The sequence below is a fragment of the Natator depressus genome, chromosome 1 (genome assembly GCF_965152275.1).
Source record: "Natator depressus isolate rNatDep1 chromosome 1, rNatDep2.hap1, whole genome shotgun sequence".
Classification (NCBI taxonomy): domain Eukaryota; kingdom Metazoa; phylum Chordata; order Testudines; family Cheloniidae; genus Natator; species Natator depressus.
The window spans coordinates 55129590-55148929 of NC_134234.1; the positions used below are offsets into that span (position 1 = coordinate 55129590).

A 19340-nucleotide genomic window follows, 5' to 3' on the forward strand; every position below is an offset into this window, starting at 1 on the left:
TCTTTCGCGGAACACTTATTCACATCATGTGGAACACCAGTGTTCCGCGGAACACAAGTTTGGGAAATGCTGTTGTAGGGGAACACCCATGGGGAAAGTTAGCTTCAGTGATTCATTTAAATGCTTAAACAAATCATTCTTTATTGCATTTCACAGTTAAATAATGTGAATAATGATGCATGGCAATGGAACCTTTCCCTTTTAAGGAACATCACTGATATAAACATGATTTTAGTCTCCTCATACTCGGAACAAGTAGGATTAACATTAGGTAACAATCAAGCAAAATTATTAGGATTTGAGCAACTGTTTAATGCAAGTTTCAGAGTAGCAGCCATGTTAGTCTGTATCCACAAAAAGAAAAGGAGGACTTGTGGCACCTTAGAGACTAACAAATATATTAGAGCATAAGCTTTCGTGAGCTACAGCTCACTTCATCGGATATATTTTTAGGTTTGGCAGAATTTTATTGTTATGTTTTTATAATTTCAATGAATAATATTGATGTTTATTTTTAAGCATTTATTTTATTTATTTAACTTTTCACAATTGTGCAAAATTATGGGTGTTAAGCATTCCCCCCCTCCCAAGTTTTATCAATTTAAATTTCCACAGTTGTGGAAAACTATGGGGTTTAAGATGTTGGGGGAGGGGTTGGGTTTTTTGTTGTTTTTGCATATTTGCTTTTTTATTTATACAAAATGTTGTTATGCAAAACATTGTGGACAGTTTTGCCATTTGACTCATGTTCATCTCCATGTGCTTGACTTTAATCTGTTTACATTTATTTCAGATGAGACTTTAGTTACCACACTGTCTTGTCTGCTCAGTGTGGTAACTGAACAGCCTTGGCACAATTTGTCAGAGCTGAGGCTTCACCCTGGGGCCCTGCCCAAATGTATCCCTCCCTGCCCCCTTTGGCAGGAAGGTGCACCAGTTGCTTGTCTGACTGCTGTCCCCCACCTCAGAGCTGAACTGCATTTCAGTGGTGGGTGAAGTGTATATGGAATATAAGGCCAAATCTTGCCGTCTTTACTCCAGCAAAACCCAGTGAAGTTAATGAAAGTTTTGCCTGACTACAAGATTTCAGCCAACTAGTTTGTAAGGAACTCTATAAAGAGCTATTACCAGTAAAATGACGTGTACTGTAAATGGTGCATGTGCCTGTCTGTGGGAGCCAGAGGGGTTTGCTAGCATGTCACTCATCCCATCAGGGAGGTACTGAGCTTGGAACCCAAACTTAGGTCTCCCCATGGCACTGCGTCTGGACCAGTGAGTCCCAACCCTTTCTAAGATGCATCTTCTTTTCATTTTGTACTCCATGTCATTTCATGTACCTTCTTTAATAAGTCCTGTCACACTTATATGAGGACTTAATTGTGGTTGTGTTTTTGGTGGAGTTAAAAAAGCACATAGTACAGTAAATTCATTATTCTCCCCAGGCTACATGAAATGAATACAATGAGATCCTGGTTGCTGTTGCTACTTCTGCTTGTGAACTTGTGTTCACCTGCACCTAGACTTTCGGTACGTATCACTTGACTGCAGTTTGTATCATCCCTGTTAGCTGATTACTACTGATTGTTTCCAGGAGCATCCACAGTGTGCTAGGTATGGCAAATACACAAAAAAAGACATGGCCTCTCTCCTAAATAACTCACTCCCTAAAAAGATAAATCAGACAGAGGGATATAGGAGTGGAGGAGGAGGTATTACAGCATGCAGGCAAAACAGTCAGGTGAGAATTGGCTGCATCTGGATAATAGAGTGTTTACATAATATAGGGGGTTGGGTTTCATTGTGGTCAGTTGGTGTGTGCGGGGACATTATATTGTAAGATTTATAGACTATGCCCACAATCGTGCCAGAAATCAGTCAGTTAGTTTCTTGCAGGCATCACTAGTGGAAGATGGTCTTCAGGATGCATCTGAAAGCAGAAGGAGGAATAGTTTTGTAGATGAGATCCACAAATCGCTCTTTTGGGGCCCAGTCCTGAGAGGTGCGAAGCACCTGCAACTCCCATTTAGTGATGTATTTGTAGTGTTTTTCCCAGAGTGCCAAGCATTCAAATTCCATAAAGGTAGCTGGAGAGGAAGGATGGCCATAAGGTTACAGAATAGCATTGCCAGATCTGCATTTTCTTCATGCCTGTATTCTCCGTGTGACCTCAGGCAAATCACTTCACCTCTTTGTGGCTCAATTTCACGGAGCGTAAAATTGGGATAACAATATCCCCTTACCTCACAGATAGAGGGCTAGTGAAGCTAACTCTTTGGAAACTGCTTTGAGATAGAAGGTGCTTTGAATGGGAAGCATTATCTGATACCAGAGCATTTCCGCTAACAAAGTGCTCAGTCCTATGAGTTGCCATAACTCCCATTGACTTTGATTTTTCCACAATAAAGACGAATGCATGTTATTTACATAGAATGTACTTTCTCACCTAGTTTGTTATGATACGAATGTTTGGCCATTAATATTTTAAATGTGTTTTCTTAGCTCAAGAAAGGCTCCTCTAACTTTCCATAACATTTAGGGTCAGATTCAAAATCCCTTACTCGGGCAGAATGGTATTGCATTAGATGGGCAGCCTCAATGGCCCTGCGTCTGGAGACAAATACTATTCAACCTGACTAAAGCTATCAGAACTGATCCTGGAAGGTGGTATGAATCATAGCTCCAGAAAAACGTCAGGCCTAGTCCTGCATGCCCTTACTTGCTTGAGTAGTCTTTACACACATAGGGAAAACAAATGCATTTAAAATAATAACTGTCAAAATTGCCATTTTTATGATAATATGAGAGAAAAATCTAAATAAGTAACACATTGTGTCTCTGTCATGCTGCCTTTCCATGTGTATTCTATTGGCTCTAACTCATCCTTAAATCCCTGTTTTGGAACGGAGGCCTGTTGGAATAGGCACAAGTAACCACAGCTTGTTTTCATAAACTAAGTTGACTTGATGTTCCTGAGGATAGTGTGAAAATAGCCTTTTGAAGAGTAAACAACAGCTCTGTGGTCAGGGAAGAAACAGAAAACCAACTGGAACAAACTGATTACTTCTTTTTTTTCCCCACTGGGTGTAAAAAGGCAGGAGGAGGAAACATAGCTACAGGTAGCCCAGGCAGTCTCTGGGTAAGTGTAAGCGGCAAGTTACGTTCCTACAGACCACAATAAGGAATGACTGTATTGTGGAAATAACCCAAGGGCTTTCCTTCCAAATGTGGCATAGGAACCTTAAGTACTCACAACCTGCTTTCAATAAACCACTGAAAGGCTGTCCTAGACTAGCACTAAACTCATGACGCCACCTGCATTACATACTTAAGACTGGCACAAATAAACTATTAGCTGGCAAATTAAAAACTGCTTGTGTCCTTTATCTTCCTACACTGTTCACGGTTTGGGCCAGGCCCTTTGCCTGCTTCTGTGTTTGGATGGCACCTCTCCCCTGGTGGGTGCAACTGCAATGTGAATAATAAGGAAAACAAGAAAGGACCTGAGTGTAGCCAGCCTCTACATTTGACCTTTGTGTACAGTAAATTTTCCTTACAAAATAGTAAATGTCACCTCACAGACGGTCTCGGAACAATTTGCTGTCTCTTACTCAAGGCAACATCAACAGGGGGAGCATATTACTCTGTCGTCCAGCCCATAGTCCAAATTCACATGCCTGGAATTCTCTGAAAGGACAGTTGGCCAGCAACTGTCGGTTATTCCCTCTTGACTGGCCACTGGCTCCTCCAGTGGCAGGAGTGAGAATTTACACAGGAAACAGGAATAGCCAGACTGGATCAGGACCCTGTCTCAGATAGTGACCAGTGCAGATGCTTCAGAGGAAAGTGTAAGAACCCTGCAGCAGGCAGATGTGGGGTGATCTGCCCGTCCACACACACACTAGGTCTTATCCTGATCTCAAATTGTTAGAGATTGGTTTACGTCCTGAAGCATGAGGTTTAATATCCCTTCCATAATGTTGTTAGCACTAACGCTGAATAGTCTTAACACTCATATCAATGTCCAGTCCCTTTTTGAATCTTGTTAAATTCTTGGGCCCAATGACTTCCTGTGGCAGTGAGTTCTGTAATCTAATTACAGGAGAAAAAGAATTTCCTTTTATCAGTTCTGAATTCGTCATCTTTTAATTTCATTAAAGGTCCCCTTGTTCTTGTGTTATGGGACAAAGAGAGCAGAAGCTCCTGATCTACCTTCTTTAGACCATTTGTTTTTTTCATAAACTTTTGTGATATCTAGAAGGCACATCAAGAACTTAGAGGGTATTCATGTCACTGGAGGCTTAAACCCTCTGTTTGTGCACCCAGTGGGTAGGATAAACTTCCCCACTCTGCCTCAGCCCTGACTTGAAGCAACCATTTTTGGTAGTGGTAGGAAGGTAGTTCTGTCATCAACAATATCAACAGGTTTCTTTGGTGGTTTCTGTGACATGAGTCTGCGTCAAGTTTTTAGCCCACCTAAATCAATGTATGGTTTCAGGTGAAATCTAAAGGCTTGGCATAGCTTTGAAACAAAACTAGACTCAGTTTCACTTGGTGTTTTTCAAGTCATTCAAGCCCACTACTCCACACGAACTTCAGGCTATACAAATCCATGTAATAAGACTCCATTGCCACTTTAGTTGGCTAAGACTTCTTCTTAAGGAATATAGCAATATGAGCTTCTGGTTTGATTCTGACCAAAAATGTTTTTCCTAGTGAGTTTCTGCTTTCGGTGATGCCAGTGTAAATCTGGAGTAACTCCACTGATATCTGTGGAACTACTGATTTCAATGGCGTTACTGCAGATTTATACCAGAGTAACTGTGAGCGGATTCTTTCCCTTTATCTTTCACTTTTACAATAAGAGGTCTGAGAATTCTGCATCCTTACAGGACCTTTGTAAGATCCAGATTTTGCCAATCAGTACCTTCCTCTGCAAATAAGTCCACTGATTTCATTAAAAGATAGCAGAGTTGAGCACAAGTCGTCCAAAGTCACTTTCTGATGGGCCAGTTAAAAAGTTAATGCTGCACTGCTGGAATCTCTTTGCCAAAATCAGCACAAAAAACTCTTCCCATTGGCCTCAATTCATCTGCCATGTAGACTGTGCTGTAATGATTTAGAGACAAAAAATAATAGCCCTCTTTACCCAGTTAGATGTTTTAAATTTGAATCCCCTTGCCTCCTCAACATAGATGTATGTGTTTGGATCATTAAGAGCTACAGACGTTCTCCCTGTTGTTACCACTTTAATTACATCATACCTCTTTTTTCCCCCTTAGGATAAGGACATCTGCCTGTTAGACAACACTAAATTACAACAGAGGCTAAAACTGCTCCAAGACTTGCTTCAGTTGTGTGAATTACAGCTGAAGGACATCTTAGGGAACAACTATCATGGAGCAAAGAGCAAGTTCTTCTCAGGCAGGAGGAGCATACAGCCTGAAATACTTTTACCCACAACTAGTGGAAACTTGATAGTCTACGATCAAGGTAGGATGTTGCAGAAGAATATAATAGACACTGTCACTTCAGCATACCAAAATATTTATTTCTTGCTGCAACATTCCATTTATAAACAGATAGGCATATTTATATCTTATCCAATTACCTTAACAAAATCAACACAGGAAGTTTATATCTTTAAAAATGCTTAATCTAGAATATGTACTATTTATTATATGCATAGGAGGGTTAAGGGTAGATCCATGGCCCAAGGCCACTGACCTAGTGCGTCATCTCAGGCAAGTCACTTTATTTCCCTGCACCTCTCTTCCTCACCTACACTCTGCCCGTCTCGTCCACTTAGCTCTTTGGGGCAAGGACTGTCTTTCACTATGTTTTTGTACAGCACCTGGCACAATGGTCCATGGGCATGGTTCCTGTTGTGCAACAGATCAATAGTGCAGAAGCCTGCTATGACAGAATGATATTGCTTTGCAATTGTCACAACATCAAATCTTTTCACCCTTCACTAAAATTTTCAAAACTAGGGGGCCTTAAATTAGAGTCTGAAATCCTGATTTCAATTCTTAAATCAGTGGCCTGATTTCAGGGACTTCAGTGGGACGAATCTAAGTTAATGCTGTCTTAGGTTGAGATGACGGTGGTAAATTCTTCTGAGTCCTTTCTGCACTACAGCTTCTACTGCTGTTACCATTGGTGGGGCTGCAAAAGATGGGTCCCGAATTTGCTCATCTAGATGCATCCTGGCTGGCCAAACTGTTTTACAATTTTTGCTAGAACCATATTTAAACATTGTTTAACAAATACAACCCCCAGCTCAGCCAGGGTGGGACCATACAGAAGAGCCAGAAATCATTGTCCTAAGACAAACTTCTATGGATGTTTTCTCTTGACTACAGTCAGTTATTTGCTCTTCCATGACCACTGTTTTATGAAGCAATACTATTCTGCTCAGATTGCTCTGCAGTGTTTAACAGCAGAAAAATCGAAAATGGATACTACCGAATCAGGCCCAGAGCAGACCGAGAACCTTTCCTGGTGTACTGTGACATGTCTGATGGAGGGGGATGGACTGTAATACAGCGACGCAGTAATGGCAAAGAAAATTTTGACAGGTGTGTGCTGTGGTTAATATTTCAGTGGGGATTTAAATTATTCCTTTAAGGATTGCTGTGATTTTTAAATTCCATCCAATCTCTGATGGCACCTTACTATCAAAGGCTGCTATTTTAGGCTACAGTCCTACAAATGTGCACTCATGTGTTTTGTCATTCATAGAGATGAGGGAACAATGAGTTTTTCTGTTCCGGGGCTGAACCGAAAAATCTGGAAAAAAAAATTCTGGTTCAATTCAAACAAAAAAAATTTTTTTCAAATTTTTTCATCCAATTGAAGAACACAAAAAATATGATTTTGAATTGACAAACATTTCAACTCAACTCAGAATTATTGTTTTCCAGTTTTTCAATTTGTTTTGAGTCAATCGAAACATTGGGGCTGTCTCCACATGAATTTTTTTCCTAGTTTTTGTTTTGATTCTGCTGTTTCCTGTGCACTTCACCCTTTTTATTGTGTTATATTTTGTTTTTGAAATTGGCCAAATTTTAAATCAAAATGCTGTTTGGACTCTAAAAGTTAAAACAGAACATTTCAACTCATTAAAAAAAGGTGTTTTCAACCAAATCTATTTGTCGAATTCAATCCAAATTCAATTAATAGTTTCAGGGACCAAAAATTTCACTTTTCAATGGAAAAACAATTTGTTGAAAAAAATTCGTTCAGTTCTAGTCCTTACTGATTAGAACTATTTGCACAAATAAGGACAACTCATGGGAGTGAGGGCTGGCAGGATCGGGCCCTTTTTAATGATTTAGAATGAAGTTAGAATGAACTTGTGATACTTTTTCATTGGTTGGTCTTTGTCTGTTTAAGTCTTTTTGGTTATTATGATAGGAGACATTTCATTATCTGGTAATGATTTTGATTCTGCCACCATCTGCTATCAACCGATTAAATGATATATCCTCTCTCATATCATGAAAACTATTACAGTGTACTATTTACTCCCTCTTCCAGAATGTTAATGAACATGCAAAATAAGACTGGTCCAGATTGTCTTGGCTTAAAGCCATGGAAAGGTGGCTTTTACATGGAGATTTCTACCCAAAAAGCTTCCTCCTGCCACTTTCAACCTGGCAAACTGGTCCATTGATTGGTGTTTTGATCAGTCTTATTTAACATCCTCATTCATGATGTGGAAGAGGAAATAAACAGTAGAGCTAGAGGGGTAACTGAGGTTTTGGTTCAATGCCTGAACCAAAATATCTGAAAATATTTTCATTCCGGTTTGACCCAAATCACAATTTTTTGTTTTTTTTCTTGGCAAAACGAAAAACTAATTTTCGGGGGGGAGAAGAGAGGGGCATGAATGAATGGTTATTTTGTCCTAAAACAAAATATTTTGTTTAGGTTTGGGATTTTTTTTACCCATCCCCTTTTAAGATAAATCTAGTTAAATTTCAATTAAATGTCATTTCAAATGAAAAGTCAGAATGTTTCATATTGATAATGTAGAAATGAAACTTTGACTTTTTCAGAATTTTTTCCCCTCCATTTTTATTCTGCTGAAATTATTCACCAAATTCAACCCAAAACTGCATTTTTCAGAGAATAAATTATTGGCTGAAAAAAAATTGCCCAGCTCTACTTAACAGTATGTTAATGAAATCTGAAAGGAATACTAAATTGGAAGGATCTTTGAATACGGATGGGGATATAGAAACAACACAGAGGAGTCTAGAGAGAAAAAAAACAGGGACAGAAAGTAACAGAAAGAGATTCATCTTGAAAAAATGCAGCCTACATAATCTGATGAAAAATAATTAAAAACACATATATTTGAAGGGAGGGACAGGACAGGCAAGCAGTGATGCTGCAAGACATATAGGGGTGACAGTGGACAGCAAATTACACATGGGTTTGAAATCGGATATGGATACAAAACAGGCCAATGTATTCCACCCATACCTCCACCAAAGCAGAGAATGCACTTTGGGGGAGGAGGGTAAAATGAGGCCCAGCCAGGGCCACCTTTCCCCCCAGCCAGTTCCCCCTCCAGAGCAAGAACTGTGCAGGGAGACATCCCCATATATACACATGCTTGGGGTACTAGGATCCAGGCAGTGCTTCCCCTCCTCCTTGTCAAGTGGCCAGAGACTCCCGCTGGTGGGACCAGAAGCAGCCAAAGCTGGGACCTTTGGACACTACATTCAAAACTGGAATGTACTCCAACTTTCTCTGCCCTGTGCTGATTGGCTGTTGGCTCCAACATTCCCCCTTCCCCCTCAATCTCCTCACCTGCCTCTCTTACCCTCTTCTCCCCTGCCGTTTTTCTTTCCACTTAGCTGATCCACTCCTAACTCAGCCCACTCACCCCCCCAAAAAGTGGGATTAACATGCCATTTGCCACCATCACACTGATCACCCCATTTGTGTTTCTACTTCTTCCCCTACCCTGTGTCTGTCTTGTCTATTATTTTAGATTATAAACTCTTCAGGGAAGGGCCTGTCTACTACTTTCTTTGTATGGTGCCTAGCACAATGGGGACCCAATTCTGATTGGCCCTGAGGCACTGCCATAATAAATGTGATTGATTAATAATAACTTGAGACATCACTACCTTTTTTTTTTTGCAGCTTTTTGCCAGTTTTCAATTCATTATTATATTGCATAGTAGCCCTGAGTTTGCAGGGTGCTTGAGAGTGCAAGACAGAATTCTTGTAGCTTGTAAGGAGACAATTTGAATTAATTACTTAATTAAGATTTTGCAAGGCTCAGTGTCAGCTGCTTTACTAAAAGACTAATCTAGGATATCTACTGCATTCCATTTGTCCAGTACCGTTTGTCCTGATTCTGCAAGCACTACACCTGGCAGTGTTAGCAGGATTGAACCCACTGCGAGCAAGTGAGAGAGAGTAATATGTAAAGCAGTCAACATTGTTTAGTATTTATTTGTAATGAGCTGCTATAAATCTGTCATCTCTTATGCTTTGAATAGGATACGTAGGAAAAATGTTTCTTTAGATAAAGCCAAAGATTCACTTATCAAGAGATTTCACAATAATAGGGCGACTGAGATCGTCAGATACAAACTCCCTAATTTCAGCATTCTAGATAGAGCACTGAAATTGATAGCTGTATCTCGCTTCAGGAAATGGGCTGATTACAAACAAGGATTTGGACTGTTCCAGGGCAAGAATGATGAATACTGGCTGGGCAATGAGCACATTTATGATCTGCTGGTTAGAGGTAAGGGTATTATTTCATCTGCACAATTTCTTACTAGTTGCATTGTATGGTTCACTGTGAAGTACTAATCTAACAAGATACTGCATTATAATCCAGAGAAAAACTCACTAAAAATTGACCTGATGGACTGGCAAGGAGAAAGACGATATGCAATCTATGAAAACTTCCAGATCAAGAATGAGCAGGTAAGGAATGAAGACAGTAGTGTTTTGTTTGTTATTGCAGGGAGAGGGTTCTCTTTGACTTTTAGTACTTCTGCTTGAGTCCTGCTGAGATCTTAATAATAAAGTTCTGAAAAACTCATCCATTTTGTTCACAGGGGTCCATATCAACTAGAGACAGGACCAAGCCACAAAGAGCCTAATTGAGAACTTTTGAAAAGTTCAGTTGCAGTTAGATTCGGTATTTTGGTTTGGCCCATTATAGAGAGAAGGGATGGCAGAGAAGCTTGATAGCAGATCAGAAGCTGAAATTTTCCAAAGCTTGGAGGTATTCAGATGTGGGGCATTGATTCATCTCAACTGTGCATCTTTCTTTAAGGTTAATTTCATATAGGTTTGTACCCTGTGAGTTTTGTTTGGGCTTCAGATTTGAATGATTGCAGAAACTCAAAGCAAAATTCAACCAAAACTGCCAAGTTTTGTCTGGTTTGGGGTCAGAATATGAAAACATAACATTTCACATGGTTCACACCTGAAAACCTGAAATAGGCCAATGTTCACTCCAAATTTGGTTCAGTTTTGTTGGAGTTTGATATAGGTTTGCTTGTAACTAGGCCCAAGTTCACCAAAAGTTTTGCCAACCTCACTAGACATTCTGGAGAACCTGTCCACATTTCAAGTTTTGTTATGAAAGTTTTGGACAACTCCATTTCAATCAGTGGTAAAAGCAAATGTTATGAAAGAGAGAACCTACAATTATTACACATCTATTATCAGTCTCGTTCCGGATCTACTATGTTCATCACTGTAGTATCTGAGCACTTTCCAGTGGTGCATTAAGCAACGTGGCCACACATATATCATGGGTTGTTTGTTTTCCCATCCTCTCCCTAGAGGGAGAAGCATGTTCAGTGGAGTGATTTGTTTTGGTAGGATGTGGTTGTTGAGTATTTTTGGGTTCTGTTTATTTTTTTACATAAATATACCTGGTTTTGTGCGTTATGTTAGAGAAGGCAAGATCAAAGAGATGTGCCTGGCAGTTGGAATGAATGGTGGTGAGTTTGTGATGCTACATAGTTCCTAGGGGAGTTCATTCCACAGTCTTGGACTGGCCCATGGAGAAGGCTCTGTCTCCCACATAGACAAGATTTACTCTTATTATTGAGAGTTCTGTTGTGCCAAAGGAGCATAGCTGCAGACCACAGTTTTTGTCCTGGAGCATTATATGATCTTTTAAGTATACTGGGCCCACACCTTGGAGCACTTTGAACATAAGGATCAAGACCTTCAACTTAATTTGAACTCCTGTTAGCCGCCAGGGTAGAGAATGGAGGACAGGTTTGCTATGATCTTGGTAGTTGGTGTGCCGAGGAGATGCACTGCAGTGTTCTGAATTAATTGAAGTTTCCAAATGCTGAAGGCTTCATGAACAAGTATATTGCATTGCTGTAATCCAGCCAAGAGGTGGTGAAGGTATGAACAACTGAGGCCAGGTCTTTATCTGCCAGGACGGGATGGAGTTTCTACCCAAGCGGAGATGGTAGAAAGCATTATTAATGGATTTTGCTAAACTCCTAGACTATAGACTGAATTGAACAGTTGTGGGTGTCTATCTTCGACCAGTGGAGATTGCATCAAGGCTCAAAACTCTTCAGAATGCTTTATTCTGCCCATCAGCATCACCTCTGTCTTGCATGGGTTCAGCTTCAGCCAACTGTTTTTCATCCAAGAGCTGATCTCATCCAACCACTGGGGCATCTTGGTGGTGTGGTCGTTTGTGGTGAAGGATAGAGCTGTGTGTCATGTGCATATTGCTGGCACTTGAGTCCATATCGTATGACTGCATATAGATGTTGAATACGACTGGAGAGAGAACTGATCCTTGTGGGATTCTACAAGTGAGTGGTCTAGTGATGGAGGTGCCGTAACAGGTTGAGCATACTATCAGCATAACACAAATCAATAAAGTGCAGTTTCCCATCACTACTCTTTGGTGTGTCCTCTCAGGAAAGACTCAAACCATTTTAGCACATTACCCTGGACCCCGGCCACCTCTCGCAGGCAAGTCAGCAGAATCTCATGTGTTGAATGCTGCGCAGAGGTCCAGAAGGATGGGAATGGATATGTCTTCTATCAATTGACAGCAGGAGATTATCCATCTGTGCCACTAAGGCGGTTTTGGTTCCAGGTCCTGGCCTGAATCCAGATTGTGCTGGATGTAGAATTTTAGCTTCCGTTAGATGAGCTTGTAGTTGGCCTTTTGCTAGTTTAAGAGAATAAGAATGGTCATACAGGATCAGACCAGTGGTCCATCTATCCTATCTTCTGACAGTGGCCAGTGACAGATGCTTCAGAGGGAATGATCAGAACATGGCAATTATTGAGTGCATCAATCCCCTGTCTTCCAGTCCCAGTTTCTGTCAGTCAGTGGTTTAGGACACTCGGAGCACCTCTGACCATCTTGGCTAATAGTCATTGATGGACCTCTGCTCCATGAAATTATCTAATTCTTTTTTGAACCCTTCTCTGTGAGCTTGCTCAGGAATGGGAGCTTTGACACCGGGTGATGGCTAAGACTGAAGTATCTGGGGTGAGTTTCTTCAGTGTTGGTTAGACTATTGTGTGTTTGAAGGAGGAAGAGAAGATTCTTTCTCTAAATGATACATTGACTATTTCATTCAGGAGTGGCACCAATTGTTCATGATTTTCTTTCACAAGCCAGAAGGGGCATGGGTCAAGACTACTTTAGGTGTCCATAACTTCTTCAGGAGTGAATGTACTGAACTCTGGGAATGCAGGAGGGCTGTTGGTTAGTGGGTATAGGCAGAGTAGATCCATACTGTTTAAGAAGCCTTCCTGAATGTGTATGATCTTTTCAGAGAAGTAGGATGATAGATTTTTGCTATACTTGGTGCTCTGTTTTGATGCAGGCTATAGGCACTCAGGACTGACTAAGAGGTTTATCACCCTGGATGACTCCTTGGGGCAGGATTTGGCAGACTCAATAGAGACTGATAGGAAGATTCTCTTGACCTGTTCTTCTTCTTAGCATATGCGCAACGTGCCTCGGGTGGCACGTGATCAGGATTCATCACCGAATTTGGTCTGCTGGTTGGATCATTAGCTTCCTTGGACCGGGTACTGATGGGGAGCACAACATGTCTTAGTACAGGCTTTGAGGAATTTGTTATTTCATCCTGTCTGAATCAGCCTTTGTTTTCCATCACTGGCACTCAAGTTTCTGCCCCTCTTCAACCGCTGCAAGGTATCAGAAAACCAAGGAGATCTGTGTGGGCAATGGGAAGGAAGGGGCTGCATAGAAGCCAGCATAACAGTGGCCAAGGCCAGTGTAGAATGGTAATGGTTCACCAGGTCCTTGACGCCTCGTGCTGTGCGTGGGGTGCTGTTGTCCTTCAGCAAACTCTGCAATTTGTTGGAGTCCATGATTTTTTATGGTCAAATCAGACTCACTGGTCTTTCTTGTTGCCTAGATGCTGGAAGGTTCTCTGGCCACTGCCCTAATGAGGTGATGGGTTGTCCAAAACAGTGGCTGGGTTGTGATGTCCTCTATCTTGACATCTAGGCTGCAAATCAGGTCCAGAGCATGACTGGCTGTGAGGTTGGACCAGAGATGATCTGTGAAAGTGCTAGGGAGGCAAGAGAGGAGATGAATTTTTAGACTTTTGCATCTGCAACCTTTGTCAGTGTGTATGTTGAAATCTTCCAAGATGAGAAGTCTGGGGTATTTCACCACCATTGCCCCTGGAGCCACTCTTCTAATGTCTAGGCATTCCTGCCAAGGTCAGCCAATTTGTATCATGTAGGTGTTGAAAGAGAATAATACTTGTAGCCTTTAGTAGCAGGAGAACAACTTGGCAGTATATTTGGTATATTAGATGGGGTTTTGGCCCAGGGCTAATATCAAAAAGCATAAGGCCAAAATCATCTTTGACTTCAGTGGAGTTATACCAGGGATTAATTTGGCCCACAGTATATTGCAGAAAACAATTATGAGCTTTCAAAAAGAAATAAAAGGCTGCTGATAACAAAGAAATGTTTACATTTAACTCTTGCAGGACAATTACAGGTTATGGGTTGGCACCTATTCTGGTAATGCTGGTGATGCTCTGTCTGGCGGGAGTAACTTTGAAGAGCAGTGGTCAGCATCTCTCAGTGGAATGCCATTCTCCACATCAGACAAAGATCATGATAGATTCCTAGCAGGCAACTGTGCACAAGAGAACAAGTGTGGCTGGTGGTTTAACAGGTATGGGAAGAAGTTGACTGTATCCATTACACAAAGAGTGACGCACATGGGACTAGGGCTGTGGGTGGGTGTGCAGCAACAGTGTTTTTTCATTACCATTCAAGACAGAGAAGTTTAAATAGCTTTCATGATGACTTTCAGAATAAAAGCATAAGAGAAGTGTCCTGTGTACCAAGGGCCTGAGGCTCTAGCTTGGCAGTTAGATTGTATGTTAAGGGCATATCTCTAGTTTGGGGTGATTAATTTTTGAGCTTTCTATCACAGTTGGCCATAATTATATTTCACTGATGTTATATTTCATTGGTGGGTATGACCAGTATGTTAGCAATTACTGGGTCTGGTCTCACAGGCCCTCTGTGCAGGGAATGCACACTGAAGTCAATAGTTCTGCATGTGGACAGTTTGTAAGACTAAGCCCTTTGTTTCATATTAAGCCTTTATAAGCCAGGTCCTCATCAGGTGTAAACTCGCATAGATCCATTGAATTCAAATGTATATCAATAAAAATACTTTGTATTTTGCTGTAAGGATGCAATGCCGTCTCACGTTAAACTGAGTCTCCTTTTTTCCACCCCCTTTTGTCCCTACAAGATGCCACGCAGCAAATCTCAATGGACAATATTATAAAACAGGAAACTACACCGGACGCCATGACAATGGAGTGGTTTGGTCAACCTGGCGTGGGTTGTGGTACTCCCTGAAATACACAGCCATGAAAATCAGGCTTCCATCTTTTGTCGACGTAGGGAGTGGACATGGTGAAAGCAGCTAGGACAGCTAGAATCCACATCATTGGAGACAGAGAGAGTACAGGATAGAAAGGATTTTAGAAATCAAGGGCCAAACCCTCTGCTGGTGTAAATCAGCATAGTTGCACTGTAGTAATTTGCATTTGATCAGTTTACATTAGTTGAGGATCCATCCCCAGGGTAGAGTACTAGAATACTCCTATCGTATGGCCTAATGGAGGATGTAAGGGTCTCTCATTCTTGCTAAAACCAATGGAAATGCCGCAAGTTTGTTTTCCAACGATCTTTAGTGGAGAGGAGAGTACTCAGCAGTTCACAGGAAACTCTCTGCACCTTGCAGAATCAGGCCCTTACTCCTCTTAGCCATTTGTACCTTATAATGGCCAAATTCTTCTCACTTTGATTTCAATGGTCAGTGAATGTAGTAAGCAATATAAGAACACAGAAATAGAACAAACAGGGGAATAAGGATTTGGCCCTTAAAGCTGTCAGCTAGATCTAGGTCTCAGATTTAGATTTTGTTTTGAAGTGGACTTTGCAAAGCCTAATATGAAGGTTCAATATTCTGGAGAATTCTTTATTTCAGTTGCTATTTGTTTATTTATATGTTCTTGTCAGTGTTCTGCAACAGACAACTTTGTGCTAGTGAATGAGAACTAGAAAGTTCTCTTCTAGTTCACTGTTCACTTCCACTTCATTATATTAGCCAAGTGAAATGAGAAAATTATACAGCACAAATGAATGAGTATAGAATAACAACAAGAAATGTAATGCCAACAATTAATTCTCTTAAGTTGTTAGTAACAAAAGACTTGGGCTTGACATAAATCCTTTAACCTCCATGCAGCAAAATGAGCCTACACTTTGTGTATTATAAATATGCTCTTTTAAATTAGTCGTTCTTTTCAATTTATTTTACTTTTCCTTTAGATAAATACACATTGTAATTTGTATTATATATTCGTACACATGTGAATTAAAAATCATTTGAATGGAAATTTACATTTTTTTTGTTCTTAAACAATACTGGGAGATGGACAAAGATTTGGTTGGAAAATCAGAAATGGTTTGCGAGAGATGATGCTCCAAGACATTTCACTCACACTTTTATCACTGGTTCTAGTCACATTTTCAGGGCCTATAAGGCAAGCTTAATTTTCTTGAATCAAGCAACACTGGGGAAGCTGGATGTTCAGTGTGAAATTTTACATGCTCTGCTTCCTGATGGCTCATCTGCCTAGAGACACAAGGATCAAATCCTGCTCTCCATTACACCTCTTTTGAGTGTAGACAACCCATCAGTTAAAATGCTGACCGATGTCCACTTTTGCTCCCACTGTGCTAGTGCACCAGTGAGACACAGCCTCAAGGGCTGCAGCCCAGGAAGAATGCATGGATGCCCTCAGTCCAAGAGGTAACACGTGCCCATAAGAAATGAGAACTACACGTATGTCTTTGGAACGAGAGTCATGCTTGTCACCAAAGGGAGTGGAGTGGAGTCCAACACCAGAACTTCCTCTCATCTAACTCACTTTATTTGTACTACACACCAGTAAGCCTTACAACGGGGCCATAATTATGTATCTAGAGCATTTTATAAAATGAAAAGTTACCAGAAGAAATCAGTGCTAACCTGGTGGCACCTACCAACCCTGATTTACCATATAGTACAACCCTATAACAGTGTAGCCCTGGGCACAAAATCCAGTAGCAATAAGGAAACTTCTGTCAATGTATAGGCATGGAGACTAGTTAAGGTGGAACAATTGCTTCCAATCTACTCAGGCTGATGCTGGCACTTCCTATAAACATTATTGCTTTGGCAACATCCTGCTGGGGACATGCTCCAGGACAAAGCTACCAGCAGGTGCTTGCACACATCAAGAAGCTGAAAATCAATTTCAGTGCCAAAAAGCCAGTGCTATCCTGGCCCAGAAAGTCACGGAACACCCAACAGCCACTCTCTGACACTAGAACATTTAAATAAGGGTTTAAAATAATTTAATCAAATAGTATAAACCAGATATTTGCTTTAGAAGATGACCTTGCACAGGAGGGGATGCGGGAAGATGTATCTGATCACAGAGAGAGAAGGCGCTAGATGGAACGCTGTAGTACTTTGTGGAGGGCCCTGCAAAATCTTGTACAAGTCCCAGAAAGGGTTTCAGAATATTTATACACAGCAATAAAAAAAACAAACCCAGGGCAGCATGTTTCAGAGCCCAGGTCAACTGACTTGGGCTTGCGCGGCAGGGCTAAAAATCACAGTGTAGACTTTCCCACTCAGGCTGCAGCCCAAGCTCTGACACCCTCCCGCCCTTACTGGGTTTCAGAGCCAAGGCTCCAGCCCAACCCACCATGAACAGCTACACTGCTAGTTTTTAGCCCCGCAGGGCAAGTCTGAGTCAGTTGACCTAGCCTCTGCAACTCGCTGCTGTGAGTCTTTTTTTTGCATACCCACAGTATAGACACATTTTTCTTAATACAAGTTGAAAAGTCCCACTGGCCAGGTACCTATTTGCTCTGAGCTAGACAGCTGGACTCCGGCACTTCCCAGGGTAAGTTATGCAAATTGTTGCCACAGGGTGTCAGACTGCTGTTCACATTGGGGCTTTGTTGCATCACCTGCAGCATTTTCGCTGGTGCCACAGGAGCACCTGCTTTGGGAGGTTCAATGAGCCAAATGCAGGCCTTCAAATAGCTATTTCAGCACTGCAAGTTCTAAAATCCACAGATCGCACCTCTGCAGGGACAATGATTTACGTTGACACACAACTGGTAAATAGCTGAAGCAGTAAACACTCTAAAAGCCGGGTTTCAGAGTAACAGCCGTGTTAGTCTGTATTCGCAAAAAGAAAAGGAGTACTTGTGGCACCTTAGAGACTAACCAATTTATTTGAGCATTGGTTAGTCTCTAAGGTGCCACAAGTACTCTAAAAGCCTGATCTCGAGCCCAGTGAAGTCAGTAGAAAGCCTTTCATTATTAATGTTAATAAGCTTTGGATTGGGCCCGAATATTGGGTGTGTTTTAAAAATCTAGGCTGGCCGTTTACAGTGGCTAGTTCAGGGGTGGCAGGTTTGTATAATTTTTGGTGGTGCCCAGAACCCACCCCTGCCCAAACTCTGCCTCCCCCAAACTCCGACCCCCCCCACCTGCCCAAGGCTCTGGGAGGGAGTTTGGGTGGGGGAGGTCTGGGGTGCAGGTCCTAGGCTGGGGCAGGGGATTGGGGTGCAAGGTGCAGGTTCTGGGAGGGAGTTTGGGGATGGGAGTGGGTGCAGAGGGAGGAGGTACAGGGGTGTGGGGTGTGGGAGGGGCTCAGGGTGAGAGTAGGAGTGTGGGGAGTGAGGGCTCTGGGACTGGGGGGCTTGGGGTGTTAGAGAGGCTCAGAGCTGGGACAGAGGGTTGGAGTGCAGGGGGATGAGGGCTATGAATGAGACTGGGGATAAGGTGTTTGGGGTGCTGGAGGGGCTCGGGCAGAGGGTTAGGGAGCGGGAGGATGAGGGCTCTGGCTGGGATTGGGGATAAGGTGTTTGGGGTGTTGGAGGGGCTCAGGGCTAGGGCAGATGGTTGAGGATGCGGGGGGGAGGTGAAAGCTCTGGCTGGGGGTGTGGGCTGTGGGGTGGGGCAGGGCTGGGGATGAGTTTGGGGTGCAGGAAGGCTGCTCCGGGACAGGGGCCAGAGAGGAGGACTCCCCCCAGCCCTTTCCCTGCCAGCAGCAGCGAGCGCTGGCGGAGGAGCCCCCCTTTCCCACCCCCTGAGCAGCACACTCACCCCCACCACTGTCACTGCATGTGCTCCTAGGGCCCCTCTCAGGTCCAGGAATCTCCCTCGCCTCCCCCGTGGTGGGTGCCAGGGGGTGCTGCGTGCGCCTCCTCCTCTCCGGCTGCCCCTCACTGTAGCCTCACTGGGGGTGAGGGATGGGGCTGCCTCCTTGCCCAGCAAGGGGCAGAAGCGGTGACTGCGGGGGGAGAGGGGGTCCTGTGCTGGTGGATGGTCCCGCCGGAAAAGGAAAGGGTCTGAGGTGGAAGGCAGGGTCAGTCAGTCTGCCCTGACAGTGAGGCGGGGGGGCACTAGGACCCGGAGGCAGCATGGAGCTGCTCGGAAGAGGCCGAGGCAGGTACGTTCTGCTGCGGGGCCCGGGGAGGTGCGTGGGGGTAGCAAGCAGGGGCCTGCGGAGGTGCCGCGCGTGGGGGACACCCGGCCCCAAATATTGGTGGAGCTGGGCCCCTGGGCTCTGAGTATTGCTGGTGCCAAGGCACCACGTGGAGATATAACTCGCCGCCCCTGGGCTAGTTAATATAAAAACTGGTCCTGACGCTCTGTTACACAGATTAACTCACCAAAGCCCACTCCTGAAGCGGGCCGAACATTCCCGACACAGCATGCTGGA

General features: G+C 42.8%; 2 protein-coding genes across 3 annotated transcripts in view; one reads left to right on the plus strand and one right to left on the minus strand.

Annotated features, from left to right (window-relative positions):
- Positions 1-15792, plus strand: part of LOC141991808 (fibrinogen-like protein 1) — a 28981-nt gene extending 13189 nt beyond the window's left edge. For both annotated transcript variants that reach the window (XM_074960126.1, XM_074960135.1), the window contains exons 2-8: positions 1443-1527; positions 5280-5490; positions 6419-6578; positions 9675-9772; positions 9869-9957; positions 14010-14200; positions 14792-15792. In XM_074960126.1, coding sequence (XP_074816227.1) covers positions 1443-1527; positions 5280-5490; positions 6419-6578; positions 9675-9772; positions 9869-9957; positions 14010-14200; positions 14792-14972 — 1015 coding nt within the window. In that variant the 3' untranslated portion in view covers positions 14973-15792. The remainder of the gene's footprint in view (positions 1-1442; positions 1528-5279; positions 5491-6418; positions 6579-9674; positions 9773-9868; positions 9958-14009; positions 14201-14791) is intronic.
- LOC141991769 (phosphatidylinositol 3,4,5-trisphosphate 3-phosphatase TPTE2-like) overlaps positions 1-19012 on the minus strand; it is a 72562-nt gene extending 53550 nt beyond the window's left edge. The window contains exon 1 of the mRNA XM_074960088.1: positions 18722-19012. The gene's annotated coding sequence lies outside the window, so the exon portion shown is untranslated. The remainder of the gene's footprint in view (positions 1-18721) is intronic.
- Between the last annotated feature and the right edge of the window lie 328 nt (positions 19013-19340).